The sequence below is a fragment of the Vespa velutina genome, chromosome 8 (assembly GCF_912470025.1).
Source record: "Vespa velutina chromosome 8, iVesVel2.1, whole genome shotgun sequence".
Classification (NCBI taxonomy): Eukaryota; Metazoa; Arthropoda; class Insecta; order Hymenoptera; family Vespidae; genus Vespa; species Vespa velutina.
The window spans coordinates 7,418,533-7,434,600 of record NC_062195.1 but is presented as its reverse complement, the minus strand read 5'-3'; the positions used below and the strand labels follow the sequence as shown (position 1 = coordinate 7,434,600).

The window sequence follows — 16,068 nt, the reverse complement described above, 5'->3', positions numbered from 1 at the left end:
AAATGTATTACTGTAAATTACTACTACGATGATATTAATTGTATTGTTATTGTAATTGCTAACTTGACATAATAAAGTATTGCGATAAAATAATGATTTTTTTTTTTTGTCAACAAATATTATTCTATGACAATTGTATAATAGTCGTATTTATTATTAGGGATGTGAGATCTTTAGGGAAAATTTTCATAGAAATAATAATTGCTTAAAGGATTTTCTTATTGCGTGAATATTTTATTAATAGTTTCAATATGTAATATTACATTCATATTATATCTTACATCTCTATGGACGCATACGACAATATTTCATATGCGACCAAATGGACTTTATTAACTTGCGAAGTTTTTCATTCAATCATGCTTCTTACATTTTTTTTTCTCTTTTTCGTTTTGCGGAAATTAAACTATAATGTATGATTAAATTGTTAGGAAACCTTATAAAGAAATTACGTATATTCTAGAATTACTAAAACCATAACAAAAAAACATATAATATTCATTAGAAATAAAATATAAACGTTAAACATTATTCGATTAAAATGTCACGTATTAAGAGAGATATTTGTATGTACTCACAGACTTGTCGATTTGTTTGCATGATAACACATATATATATATATATATATACATAAAAACATCTGACATATAAAATGGTGAGAAATGGGGGGAAAAAAGAAGATATATATAAGTACAGTGCGATTTTTTAAGTATACATTATTTCCATGTCCACTTAAAAACTTGGATCTTTATCGTTATTACTAATAACAACTGCGTTCGTTATTATAAAAAAGAAAGAAAATAAACAATGCACTATATCATGTAACATTTACATTTACATATATATATATATATGCATGTTATATTGCGTTCGTTATTATAAAAAAAAAACAATGCACTATTGTATATATAACATATGTATGTGTATATAGTGTGTGTGTGTATGTGTACAGATATATATATATATATATGTGTGTGTGTGTGTGTACACAAATGTATACAAATATATGTGTATATATCACATTCGTATCCAATAAAAAAAGAAAAAGAAAAGTATAACTCGAAATACCAAGTAATATTGTTTCATATTTATAATACATTGTAGTCATGTATTTAACTATTAGATCGTAATCATTGTATTAAATATTATTTATTACAAAGCTAACAAAGAGGAATTATACAAAAATCAGATCGATACGTAATATTATAATTTTGTTAGAAAATGTTCGATTTTCGATACGAACTAAGGCACTGTTTACAGAGACATTGATATTCTTCAATAGTACCATCAATCTGTCCTCCCCTCCCCTCCCTCACTCGTCAGTACTTATTAAAAGAATTTAATGTTAGCTTGTATTTCTTTTTCTCTAATACTGACTTTTCTCTTTTTTTTTTTTTTTCATTATTCTCATACCATACACATTAAATCCATCTTTTTCTCCTTGTTTACTTTCTCACATCCATATTGGCTATTTTTGTTATTATCGCATAAAGTTGATAGCATATCGTCAACATATATAGGTTTAAATATAATCCTTTGTGGTCATCTTTGAGATCGATTACATAAGATTTAATTAACAAATTGTTCGACTTTAATTATCACTGTTATTATTATTATTATTATTATTATTATTATTATTATTATGATTATTATTATTATCATTATTATTATCATTATAGATTGTATCGTTGGAAGTAGAAAAAATATTAATAATGATTCATAGTCAAAATAAAAGCACCGACATTTTTTTCCTATTTGTCTTTTCGGCTGTTCTCGGCTAACATATGAAGTAATAAACAAAACTTATAAACAGATGATTACGTTGATACGTGTTAAACCGAATTTTAATATTTCTTCCTAAGTACGTTATTAAACAATATTTTTTGCTTATAGTTAGGCCTTTGTACAAACGGCAAACATAAATGTTTTTCATCTTCCTAAATCACTATTAGTATTATTATCATTATTATTATTATTATTATTATACAATATACTTATATGAGATACGTAAGTATATGTCTATACCTATAAATACATACATACTTACGTACCTACACGTATATTATTATTTTAAGGCAAAAGAAAAAGGATGAAAGATGAAAGACGAAACTAAGGACGAACTAAACCAAACTAAACTAAACTAAACTAAACTAAATTAAACATTCGGTACAGTTTTCGGATTAAGTGGTTCACTAGCTGCCGTGTTCATTCTTCGTTGAGATCTATTCTGCGTACGTTGCTTTTTCGTTGATTTCGATTTGCCAAAACTGATTGCTAAGAAATGATTATGGAAATATTCTTCGATCTCCGACAACTTTTTGCCGTGTGTCTCGGGCAACATCAATATAACGAAGATCGTAGATGCCAATGAAATGCCAGCGAAGAACCATTGACCGGCATAAGAACCTATATACATATATACATTTGTTAGTTTTTTTTTTTCCTATTGTGTCGTGTTAACGATTCAAGTGTTAAATTAAATAAATCGTCGTACCTCCTAAAAAGTCTTGGAGACTACGGTAACTTTGAAGTGCAGCGAACATAATTAAATTGGCCATTGAATAGCTAATAGAATGAGCAATTCCTCGAATCTCTGTTGGGAACAACTCGGCCGTCATTGTCCATGGTATGGTTAACATTCCGACCATAGAAGTGCAAACATATAGCAAAAGACAGACGATTGGCACCTAAAATTGTTCGGCCCAATAATCAATGTCGATTATATTTTCAATGTTTTATATAATATATATCACAATATTAAATGCATTTATTAAAATATCCAATGGTATATATTAATAATAATTAAATTGGCCAATAATTAATATCGTTTAATATCTAACATCGATAGATAAAAATACGTTGGGATTAGATTGATCAACAAGTAATCGATAAGTCGTTCACGTTTAATTTATTTAGATATGTATATAATATATTGAAAATTTTAAATATTTGATCAAATTGATGAATGACATATGTTAACATAAATATGTGAACAATATCGAGTAAGTTTAACTCCGCCAACCATATCTATCATTATCTCGATAATAATTTAAAGATAGATAATGTTAGATAAAATTATTAGATAATTATTATATAAAGAAGAACTCACCCAATAACCGCTTCGATCACCCTGATGAATGCGTAAAGTGAAATAACCGGAAACGATCATACATGCTGCCATTCCCAATGATGAAATTATGCACAATGGTCTTCTTTTGAATCGTCGAAGTAGCCAAGTATTTACCATCGAGCATAAAAATCGTGTTAGACCCACCAGGATCGATGATAGGTATGCGTCTACGCCGGCGCCAACGTCCTAATATTTGAAGTAAATCAATGATAACATTCTCATTTTACGGCTTATCCCTAGGGATAAGGAAATTAATTTGTAAAATCTTAAATGAGATTTCAAAATTAGTAATGTTCAATGTACTTATTTTGCAGCCAGATGCAAATAATTGTCAAAAAATATATCGACAATGTGTTATATAAGTTCTCACTGTGAAATATCGTAAAAGAAAAAAAAAGAAAAAAGAAGAAGTTATGAGAATAATTTTCCCTGTAATATTTATATTCAATACTTTAGTAGAATTATTATCTTTATTTTTTTTTTTTTTTTTTTTTTTTTTTTTTTTTTTTTTTTTTTTTTTTTTGAGAAATTATGCATCTTAGAACATTGTAGAAACAAACTAATACTTTCAAGATCGTTAGTTTTATATAGATATAGATAACGAGGAAGAGATTTTTGTTTTTATTAACGTTATATTATCGATCTACTTTCCACTAAATATATATAATTTTCAGTTCGACTTACTTGAAACCACGTGACAGCATAAAAGAGGGTTATATAAATTCCAGAAAATTGTTGGAACATAAAAAATAGAAAAAGTATCGTCATCGGTTTCCATCCGGTAGGCTTGAGAAAACCACGTAATTTATTAAAGGCGTTGCCATGTTTGCTCCTTCTTTGTTCGCTCAGTTTGATTTCATTTTCTTTCATGATCAATGCGAACTGTGCTTCTGCCTGCGATACAGTACCTTGTTTCTCATCGGATTTGTATAACCTAGATTTCAAATATTAGATTCCAAATTGAAACACTAGGAAAAATTTTTCATGGTAATGTTTATTATTTTATTGATCTGTGTACTTCTCACCATTCTAAAGATTTTCTTGCGTCGTCTACTCGTCCCTTCGAAACTAACCAAACTGGTGACTCCGGTACGAAAAATTGTATCAAAATTATCGGTACAACAGCATAAATGATGCTGAGCCAAGCAACTAAACGCCAATGTATATATGCACCTTTTAAATACGATAAAAGCATACCAAAGGAAGCGAGGGTTGGTCCGAAAGATATCATTGACCCTCTTAAATCTGGTCTCGCGACTTCTGTTATATAGACAATTGCAGGTGAGCTACCCATTGCACATGATATACCAGATAATAGTCGACCGACTAAAAGCATTGATAGATTACTTGACGAAGCTATCAATGCCCAACCTACAATGCATGGGATAGCACCGATCTGCAATGTCCTTAACCTTCCAACTGTTTCCATTAGAAAACCACTTAGAACTGCACCAACTGGTACGAACAATACCACCACGCTAGCTGTAACAAATAATAGGACGAAAAAAAAAAATAAAAATAAAAAAAAAAAAAAAATTAAAAAAAAATTACAAAAAAAAAATTAAAAAAAAATAAAAATAAATAAAAATACAAATAAAAGAAACAAAGAAAGAGGATAAAGTTTATTTTATAGATATTCTCAATAAACCGTTATTTGTTTCATTAAGCTGACTCGCGAATGACCCAGGGGTAATAACAAGAACGTTTCTTGCTTCTCGATATAAAAAGGAAGATGCGAACGCGGTAGGTCACAGCCGTCATACTCTTCTCTCGAGCTCTAATTTAATCCGCGTTAAGGCGTTGCTAAGTAGACTCTACTCGTCAATCCGACTACTTAACGTTGCACCTTCCCTCAACAAATCTCTCATTCTCTACAACAACCTCCCACAACCTATCCTCTAAACATTTTTTTTTTTTTTATTTCAACCTCCTTTGCTATCCATTTATCAATTTTATTCATTCTTTTTCGTTCGTTGTATGTATTTAATATTCCAATCTTCTTACTTATAGCATTTCTTACCTATCCAAGCAGTCTCTTTCTTCGTTGCTGGTATTTCCGCGTCTTTAGCCTCGAGGTGTGGTACGAGGATAGCCGAGTACGCCATACTGAGACCAACTACTATGTGGAAAGAAGCCGCGATGAAGCATGCTAAGATCTAAACCGATCAGAATTTATTCATTAACAATTCTATAAAACCATAATTTAGTCTAATTCTTGAGATATTTTATATGAAATGATTTAATTTCAATAATTAAGTAGAAACATCTGAACTTTTCGATTTAATTTTAAACGCAATATAATGTTTATTGCGAGGAAAAAATATATAAGTAAAAAAATACAAAATATGTAAGTGTAGTAATAGAACAAGGTCTTTTTTTTTTTTCTTTAGAAACTAACAACTGATAACTGTTATCATTTATTAACAATTAGGTATTCCTATTTAAAAATTTTAAATATTTAACATATTAATATTTACCTGGCGAAAAGCTTTTTTAATATTTGTCGATTCGACAAAATTCTTATTGAGGCTTCGACTTGACACGATTGCATCTTTAAAGCATTCTCTCTCATTTTCCTCGATGTTCTTCGATGCCTCGCGTTCGACACTGTAAGAACAATTTTTTTTTTTGCTTTTTTTTTTCTTTTCTTTTTTTTTTTTTTTTTTTTTTTTTTTTTTTTAATTATTATTATTCTCTTCTATCTTTTATTATTCGAAGAACTACATTCTTAAGAATTATTTATTATTGCGATTCTTCGCAAACAGGTAGGTATTATTTATGTGGTATGTCATCTATGGAATTGCATTCGCTTCTTGTGGATCGCTCTCTAGTTTGTGCCACATACATTATTAGCAATGTCGATGTGTGTTTCTAATTGCGTTATTCCTCATGTTAACTGTTGGAAGTTCTAATGAATTTTATTCTGAGCGTGAAAAAAATTTTATTGCGATTTTACGCAATTAAAAATATTCCATTAAGCTATTTTTCTTTTCTTTCCTTTCCTTTTTTTTTTTTTTTTTTTTTTCTTTTTAATCATTCGTATTATCACATGGAAATATTATTTGTCAAAGATCTTGCTTAAACAAATATAAATGATCTTTATAAGTTTAAATCTACAAAGATCAAAGTTTAGGAGTCTTGGAACTGAAAATCCAACGATCCATTATAATTAACAATTAATGAACTTAACTACATATTCCCCATTTCTCGGCTAACTCTATGTCAAGTTGCAAAGTCAAATCGATTGTTTCCAAGCGAATTACCTTTCGTAACAAAGTGACATTAATGGATGCGACTTGGCATATGTTCTCTAGAAGCATTCATAATCAAGTTTACTCGATTCGTAGGTACTATATATATATATATATATATATATATATATATATATATATATTATATATATAGATAGATATTTATATGTATGTATATCTATATAAAAATACACTACATAGTCATGTAATGCTTCGTAGCATGCATTCTTATATATATATATACACATATTTAACTTTCTCGAACGAAGCATCTTTCGAAAGGATTTTACGAACGTTAAACACTCTTACAAGGATTACTTTTTCTCACGCTCATCCTGCAATTAACGTCTTGAAGAAGAGAAAAAAAAAACGTGTGTGAAAGTCTAAGTCAGAAAGAATCATCGGAATCGGTCAATGTCGGTTAAATGACATTCTGCTTTCGATTAATGCTACGACTAAGCTAATACTACGACGACAGTAGACGATGACATGTAATGATGAAACAACATTTGGACGATCGTGAATTATTTTGTTACATACGTAATATATAAATACATATATATATGGATTCATATACATGTATACATGTATTACTTATGTGTATATGTTATTTGATTGTTTTCGATTATATGCACACAATACATCCGCAAGTATTATTATGTTATGTGAGATTCTGAACAATCATGAATTGTGCTCAGTCATGCCGGCTGTTCTTTTTTTTTTTTGTGATCTTTTTTTTCTTTCTATATTTTGTTTCTTTTTCTTTTTTATATGTCGTAAAAAAAGCAGTACTACCTACATATCGTCGTACGCCATTCCGTAGCATTCATCGATTATTATCGACGCTCTTACTCGTGTAGAGTCGCGATCGCACCGTTATTATCTTCCTTTCTCATCCATGGACCCTTCTTATACTACGGCCGATAGCCCTGATGGCAGTTTCACGAACACGTTGATATCTTGTATCTCTCGTATCAACGCCACCGCGACCAACACCACCACCACCTCTCATCCATTCTTCCTTTCGTCAGAGAAAATTCTATTTTTATTCTTTCGCCAAGGTTTTATGCCACAGCTTCGGCGTTTCCGTGCTTCGCTATTTCTACTATCTCTTTCTTATTGGTCCGTTAACGTTTTAGATTTGATTGGAAGTTATAACGAATCTTTCGAATGAGAGAAAAAGAGAGAGAGAGAGAGAGAGAGAGAGAGAGAGAGAGAGAGAGAGAGAGAGAGAGAGAGAGAAAGAGAAAGAGAAAGAGAGAGAGAGGGAGAGAAAGAGAAAGAGAGAGAGAGAGAGGGAAAGAGAGAAAGAGAAAGAGAGAGAGAGAAAGAGAGAGAGAGAGAGATACAGAAATTCAATTAATCGCATCAAAAATTTGAAGCACTTTTAACGTCTCTTCAACTGTCAAAATTCATCTAAATCAATATTATATATTGTTTATTTCATCTATAACAATTACTATATATATACATAATATATATATAATATATTTATATAATATATATATATATATATTTAGATATGATTTTATTAATAAACGTTTATGCGTCGAATAAATAAAAATATAAAAATCAGTTAATTGATTATAATGTATCATCGGATAGGTTTAAAAATTGAACGAATTTATTTTATACGATACAGTAATAAAAAAAAGAAAAAAACAAGAGAAAAAAAAAAAAGAAAAAAAAGATGATTCTTAAAGACTTTAAGAAAAAAATTATCGAATCGTTCGAGTGACTATTTTACTGGGTGTACAGGGTGTTTTTAACTTTTCCCCAGAGTTGTACAATACTACAAAGCCAACTACGTCTACTCGATGACATTTCACGTTTCTATGCGATTCAAACGTTTCAACGCTCTCGATGCTTGCTTTGTCCGGCTATTGAAAACGCTAAAGACGTATGTATTGTAAAGTGTAATACATCATCGGGCTAATATGTTTGAACGTGCAATATTCATTCGTTCGTCCGTTCGTTCGTTCGTTCGTTCGTTCGTTCGTTACGAGGGACAGTAATTATAGTTCTTGCGAGTTATACAGGGTGGGACAAAAGTTACTACGGTTCTTACGTGATCTTGCAATCTGAGAAAAAGAAAAAAAAAGATGAACTTAAAAAATTTCGAAAAGAGCTAATCGAATTTTTTTTTCTCTTTTTTTTTTTTTCTTCTTTCAAATTATACTTTGGAACTTTCGATCCACCCCATATTATTCAAGTTTAACTTTTCTTAAATCTTCTTCTTTTATTTCTTTTCTTTTTGTTGTTCATTACGTAACGATTGACAATGATCGATGAACTACTCATTTGATTTACAAAATGAGAAATTTTAGTTTTCATTTTTACAAATCAAAATATCTGCTTTATGCTTTTGATATGTATATATTTTGAACTGATTCAAAGTGAACATACTATACTCGAATATTTTGAAAATGGAATAATATATTTAATTCATTAATTTTTTCAATGACTACGATCATTGACATGCTAATCAAATACTTATACATAAGTTTCTCAACTGTAATTAATAGTTTATGTTTATTCTCTTCTATATCATCGTTGATTTATTTATTTAATTGTTCTGAACAATTATCTTTCTTTTTCTCTCTTTTTCTCTTCTCTCTTTATATAGATTACTTTGTTTTATTTATTAAGAGTAATTAAAAAATTTTATTCAGATCAAATAATAATTCATCAGAGAACACGTGTTATATAAAAGTATTTTATACTCTGAACCATCTGTTATAAAAGAGATTAAAGTTTTAATCATTTCAACTTGTAATAACATGGTTAAAAAAAAAAAAGAAAGAGAGAAGTTAAAAAAAAAATAACATAAAAACATAGTTCAAAGTGAAAATATGTCATTGGTCGACATTGATTATCTAATCTTTTATGTTTACTGTCTAAACGCTTTTTTGTTTTAAAAATTGAAAAGATAAAAATGTTACTAAAGAGATTTAAATTTGAATGGAAGGAACGTTTTAGGATTTATGGGGAAAAAAAAAAAAGAAAAAAAAAAAAAAGAAAACTTTTAGTAAAATATAGAATAAAATCATTATTTCGAGCAAAAAGTTTTCGTTTTTCTTCCTTTTTCACTTTTTTTTTATCTTTTTATTTATTCATTTATCTTCTTTTTTTTTTTTTTTTTTTTACATATTTCACGTATTGTAAGGGTTAATAACCTTTCAGAAAAATTCTCCGCAAAAGTTAATCGTGTCTGTGAAATATCGTATAATAGCCGACACGTTTCTTAGTCGGTTGTGCTTATGCGTTGAAATGACTATCTAGCTCTCGTATACATGACGTTACGTCATGGATATTTTGAATTTGAAGTAGTATCGAGACAGGAAGAATTGTAATCAGTTTCTCCAACACTCGACGTTACTCTTAGCATTACCTTTATAATTTGTTTCATTTGTAAATTTCGATAAAAATGATCGAAGATAGAATCAAAATCGATAATTAGTTACGAGCATCTCGATTAATGAGAATTATCCTATTGTATTTACATATAAAAAAAAAAAAAAAGAAATTAAATAAAACAAAGAAAACAAAAAGAAAGATTTATTATTGATGCGTTAATGTTTTCATTCTACATATTAAACAATAGACAACAAGAATGAACGAGATAACAGTAGTACGTGAAAAAATAGATAAATATTGCTGTCGTCTATTCTGTGACCACGATATAAAAAGCGCACACTTGCTTGTCATAAATAATATATGTTATTATTATTTATATGAATTTTGTTTCAAGCAAACGGCATGACTTTTTTTTAATATTGCAATACCTCGAAATTAATATTGTAACGTAACGATAATATAATAATAATAATAATAATAATAATAATAATAATAATAATAATAATAATAATAATAATAATAACAATAATAATAATAATAATAATAATAATAATAATAATAATAATAATAATAATAGTAATAATAATTATTAGGAATATTGAAGAAAAATAAATTGCGCAATTCCTTCCAATAGCAATTTTTCGAAATTTATTGAATACGTCATTCGTTATACTGATTTTATTATCCGACCATAACGTCAAAGTTTTCTAAAAAATTCTCAACCGCATTGACTCGAACCAAATTTAGGATTTAGTTGTTTCTTATTCGTCATTCGAAGAAAAACAACATTAAGTAAATGGATATTCATTCAAGGATCGAGAAATAATACGTGTACATTTGTAACTAAGTAAGTACATATATTCGAATGGCTGGTTAGCGTGGGATGAATTTGTATTATATAAGCGAGTCCGATTATTTCCTTTTTCTTTGACGATCATCATAAATAGAAAAATCTTTTTATCTATTTCTGTCAATATATGCTTTCACATATATATATATATTTCTTTTTTTTCTTTAAACAATCTTTTAAATCGGTCTGCCAGTGTAAATCGTTACCTTGGCATAAGTATAATATCAAAATATAATCGATCATATCAGTTTATCTATAATCAGTAGTGATTCATAACAATTATCATAGTAAACACGCGGAGATAAAGGAAAGAGAAAGAGAGAGAGAGAGAGAGAAAGAGATAAATAGACAGATAAATGACATAACAAAATTTGGCTTACAATTTAAACCAAACAAAATTTAGAAAAATTTATTGCAATAACAGGAAATAAAATAGAAAGAATAGTTTTAGTTTGTTCGGAAGAAAAACAAAAAAAAAAAAAAAGAAAGAAAGAAAGAAAGAAACGAAACAAAAAAAGAATTATTATAAACGATACAATAAAACCGTGACGATAATGTTTAAGAAGAGTAGGAAAGAAAAATTCATATAAAATATTATTTTTATGTTTGCTTACGTATTATAACATTTACATTACGTATTATAACATTTTTTTGAATAGCGATAAATTTAATCATTCATACTATTTATGACAATTTTATCTAGAGATTTGAGACCGTTGACTTAATAATAATTATTGGCAAGTGGATTTATGAGTTGTGATGCTATACTATTTCTTTTTTTTTTTTTTTCTTTCTTTTCTTTTTCTTTTATGATTTGCAAATATCACGTTGTATTAGGACAAGGACATGTTTTCAAAAAGAAAAGAAGAGAAAAAGTATATACTGCTACGTAGATAGACACTATTGCGTGTTCGGAAAACGTAATGAGTAGATATCGTTTTGGCTACGATTGAGGAATAAGAAATTCAAGAATTTTGCTATGTTGGCGGCCAATCCATTATGTAAAAAAAAAAAGAAAAAAAAAAAAAAAGAAAAAAAAAAAAAAAAAAAAAAAAAAATGGAAATTTATTTATCATAGTATAGTATTTAAATTTTTTTTTTTTTTTTTTTTTTGAAACGTTAAATTGCTTTACGGAACATTATTCAAAATTTCAATGTCAAATGATCATATTGCCACACTAAATTGATGTTGTATTTTGCGAGTTTGTTCGCAATCATCCAAAAAAAGAGAGAAAAAAAGAGAGAGAGAGAGAGAAACTAAAGATAAAATAAAATATAAGAAAAAAAAACAAGAAGACAAAAAGTTCCCAAATATTAAATAAAGAAGATCGCGCTTATCGAGAAAGAAACGATTTGTTACTTATCATCGTTCATTTTTTGTTTATTTTTGTTTATTTCACGTTTATTTATTTATTTTGTTCTTGTTTTCTTAGAAACGAATTCTCTCGGCAAGCTTTTTTCTTTTTCAATTACTTTCGTTTTTCTTAAATATTTTTTGTAATAAACAGATTAAACGAAAGTACGCATATACAAACAAAAAATATAAATCATATTATTATGCTCTTTGTAATACTCACCTTAATGAGTATGGATCCATGTTTGTCCTACGTGCCTTTCTATTAAATTAATGTACTGATAAACGGCCTTTTTGTCCGATAGCTTCTCCTCCTTTTTTCCTTTTGTTTTTTTTTCCCACTTTTGTAGAAATGAATTACGTTCCTCTTAAAGTAAATCTTCATTAACTGGATATGCCTTGTCCCGATACCAAGACCATTTTATTCGCTGAAACAATCACATTTACCAACGTTACAAATGAACACGAGAGAAAATCAATATTAACACGTGCCGATCGTTTACCATCAACGACAATTTTATGGAAAACTTTCTACGTGGAAAATATTGCGAGAAATGTTAAAACGAACAACTTTCTTTTGCTTTCCCTGGCTAGTAATTTAAAAGGGGCAAAGGGGAGGAGGGGAGGAAGAAAAAAGAAAAAAGGAAAACAAAAAAAACAAAATATAAAGAAAAAAGAAAATTGAAAAATTATTATTAAATGATAATATAGTATAAAATTGATCGAGTTTTATAGCCTATCGAAGAAATCAATCTCTTGCATCTAAACTCCTTTCGATCTTGTCTATGCCAATCGTAAGTTAGAAATTCCATTCTAACGATTAGATTCTGGAGCAGTTTAGAAAGACTTCCTATCTGTATCCTAGTCAATTCCGTATGTACGAAAGTACGTTAAATGAAAAAAAAAAAAAAAAACAAAAAAAAAAAAAAAAAGAAAAGAAAAGAAAAAAAAAAGGAAAGAAAACCATAGATCGTTATATCCGTATAATTTTCTTCTTTCGTCGTTCGATCGAAGCCAGTCTAATATTTATTAACTGGAATAAGTTAAGTATATTTTTGTATAAAAGATTCTAGAATCGGTGACGAAATTCATTCGTAATATGTTCAACCTTTTCTTTTTCGTTAAGAGAAACAACAGGGGCACGTTGTTCAACAATGAGAATCACGTGTTCCAAATCTTTATATCATGTTAAACAGTCTAACATGAAATACGTAAAATTGATACTCGTTTCGAAGATTTCTATCGCTATATATATATACTTATTTTCATTAAAGAATTATTCATATCATTCAATCATTCATCGATCAGTAGATCGAAAGTTACGATAATATTCTTGAATCATAAGAAGATAGAAATAATGCATTGAAAGAGAGAAAGATAAAAGATAGGAAGGAGTACAATCAAATACAATTTTTTATCGAGTACATTAAATAAAAAAAAAAGAAATATATATATATATATATATAAATAAAAAAAAAAGGAAAGAAAAGATTGAATGCTTCAGATATCGTTTTATCTTCTTTCCGGCGCGTCAAGTTTAACGGGATCGTTTTTCTTCTTCTTCTACTTCGCCCCTCTGAAATGAGACTTGACTAAGGTAAAATTAGAATTGATCATTGATCAATTTTTTTTTCTTTCAAGTGATTTTTTTTAAAACGATAGTTTTTTTCTCTTGTTGATTTATTATGAGAAAAAGTAACGTTCAGGTAATAATATTGGATTATAACTAATCATTCTATCTTAAAGTAAATCCAAGTTACTGAATATATATATATATATATATACATAATGACATATATCAAAGAAAAATATTTCTTTATTCTATAAATATTCGTTTAAGATTAACAATATAAGAATACATATAATTTGATTCGACGAACCTTTCATACGCGATTGAATCCATTCGTTCGAATACATAGTTCGATCAAAGGTTGCACAAAGGAAACCAGCGCTTATATGGCTGACTAACACAGACGTACTACCAACTTTATACGTAACTTTCCAAGTGCTTACACGACAGAGATTGAGAAATGGGCGAACTGAAACTGTTTTATCTTACGATAAATTATTCTACTATTTTACAGGTCACGGTCGTAATGTAAAGTTGCATATCGATGATAATCAACACAAACATTATCGCACAGACTTATCACGTATAAAACGTAAGAACAAAAAATATAAATATAAAGCGATGGAAAAAAAAGATAATAATTAACGATAAAGAACAAAAAAATTGTTAAATCACGCGCGTCTGCATATAATATCTAAAATTGACGTAAAAAGAGTATAGAAAAGAAAATTTGTATTTTTTCTCTCTCTCTCTCTCTCTCTCTCTCTCTCTTTTTGCCATTAATTACGTGCCAAAGAAGAAGAAAATAGCATTATGTAATATCTTCATTAGATTATTTGAAATTATTTCACCTGATGTATCAAATACATCAAAATGGTTGGTGTAATAATACCACGAATAAATTTTCTTACGTGATGGAAAGAACAAAGAAAGAATAAAAAATGGAAATGAACGATGATTTGGATCGACAATATTCTTCATACAGGATATAAATATATATACATATATATATGTACATATGTATGTAAACACATGAGTAAATACATAAAATACGTAATGTAATTATGATGTTCGTACGATTCTAATGCAAATGAAAGAGAGAGAGAGAGAGAGAGAGAGAGAGAGAGAGAGAGAGAGAGAGAGAGAAAGAGGAAAAGAGAGAGAGAGAGAGAAGGAGAGAAAGACAGAGAGAGAGAGAGAGAAAGAAAAAGAGAGAGAGAGAGAAAGACAGAGAGACGAGAGTATAAAAATATATATTTTACAATATCAATCTAAGGACGCGCAGGAGTTGTTTGGAATTCGCGATTGGTGGAAGAAACTCACCTTTCTTCCTTGCTCTTCTCCTTGTTTTCCTTAGTAGACCGCTTCGTTCACGTTGATCGCGGTCGTTCGGTCTCCGTTTCGAGAGCCGTTCGTTCCTTTTCTGTCCGTTGCTCCAGTAGAAACGGGAATTGCAGGACGGCGAAAGAGTATGGGGGAATAATCGGCGAGGAGAATAGTCGAGAAGGGCGAAACCGTAAAATCTCTTTAGTATGTATGTATGTATATATATGCGTGTGCGTGTGTGTGCGTGTGCGTGTCGTGTGCGCGCGTGCGTACCTGCGTATACGTATAGCTTTGTGTAGATGCACACGCACACGTATGCGTGTCCGTAGAGTAATATATCTGTATATATGTATGTATATATATATATATATGTATGTATATATGTATATATATATATATATATAACGTGTCCTAATATAAAAAGTAAGAATGTATGAGAACGATGATGAAGGGTAGAAAACACGAATAACAATCCTCACGAAGCGAAACGCACGACGGTCGAGACGCGACTGCCATCCGGCTTGCCGGTGCTTCTTTACACACACCGTTAGCAGAGCCGCCGCAAATCGAGTCGCCGCAGATCGTCGTCGTCGTTGTCGTTGTTGTCGTTGTCGTTGTCGTTGTCATCGTCGTCGTTGTCATCGTCATCATTATCGTTGTTCGATACGTTCGATGAACGTACAATATCGTAACAGTAATTCTTTACCCGTTGCCAATTTAAGGGTTGTACATCTATTACGACAAAAAAGTACGTGATATGTGACATTAAACGACGCACCTTCGAGAAATATCTTTTTCTTCTTCCTTTTTTTTTTTTTTTTTTTTTTTTTGGATTTTTCTTTTTTTCCTTTTTTTTTTCGATAACACGTTCAAATTTGTCTAGATAAACGTCTAGAGTTTCTTTCATCGATTTTGTTTTTTTTTTTTTATTTATTTCTTTTTCGGTTTTTTCCTCTTCGTACGACACTCTTTCCAATCTTCAAGGTAAAACAAATCGTATCGATGAATTTGCTTTTTTATTTATTTATTTTATTTTTCTTTTCTTGATACATAAGCCGATACACTATGCTAATAAAAATATGTTAATCTGTTTGGAAAAAAACATCGATGGTCTTTAATATGCAGATAGATATTACGTTGAAAAACCTATTGTATTTAAATTGAATATATTGATTCTTTTCGATCGAATTAATTTTTTGATATTTATTTTTTCGTATTTTTCGTTCTATT

General features: G+C 29.2%; 2 protein-coding genes across 21 annotated transcripts in view; one reads left to right on the top strand and one right to left on the bottom strand.

The window, feature by feature from the left end:
- The window catches only part of LOC124951280 (CLIP-associating protein 1-A), a 41,835-nt gene extending 41,741 nt beyond the window's left edge, over nucleotides 1-94 (top strand). For all 16 annotated transcript variants that reach the window (XM_047499447.1, XM_047499446.1, XM_047499442.1 and 13 more), the window contains one exon: nucleotides 1-94. This exon is cut by the window's left edge and continues 6,862 nt beyond it. The gene's annotated coding sequence lies outside the window, so the exon portion shown is untranslated.
- Nucleotides 95-1,133: 1,039 nt separating this feature from the next.
- LOC124951282 (facilitated trehalose transporter Tret1-like) lies at nucleotides 1,134-15,370 on the bottom strand. 5 transcript variants are annotated; one of them, XM_047499459.1, is made up of 10 exons: nucleotides 14,836-15,370; nucleotides 12,166-12,370; nucleotides 7,177-7,402; nucleotides 5,608-5,737; nucleotides 5,151-5,286; nucleotides 4,156-4,612; nucleotides 3,815-4,064; nucleotides 3,110-3,316; nucleotides 2,495-2,687; nucleotides 1,134-2,406 (listed from the first exon to the last, which is right to left on the bottom strand). In XM_047499459.1, the coding sequence occupies exons 3-10, from the start codon at nucleotides 7,209-7,211 to the stop codon at nucleotides 2,156-2,158; spliced, it is 1,659 nt and encodes a 552-aa protein (XP_047355415.1). In that variant the 5' UTR covers nucleotides 7,212-7,402; nucleotides 12,166-12,370; nucleotides 14,836-15,370; the 3' UTR covers nucleotides 1,134-2,155. The 5 variants fall into 5 exon arrangements, with proteins under 5 accessions (XP_047355415.1, XP_047355419.1, XP_047355417.1 ...); XM_047499463.1 differs by having other exon boundaries at nucleotides 7,181-7,402; XM_047499461.1 differs by having other exon boundaries at nucleotides 7,177-7,398.
- Between the last annotated feature and the right edge of the window lie 698 nt (nucleotides 15,371-16,068).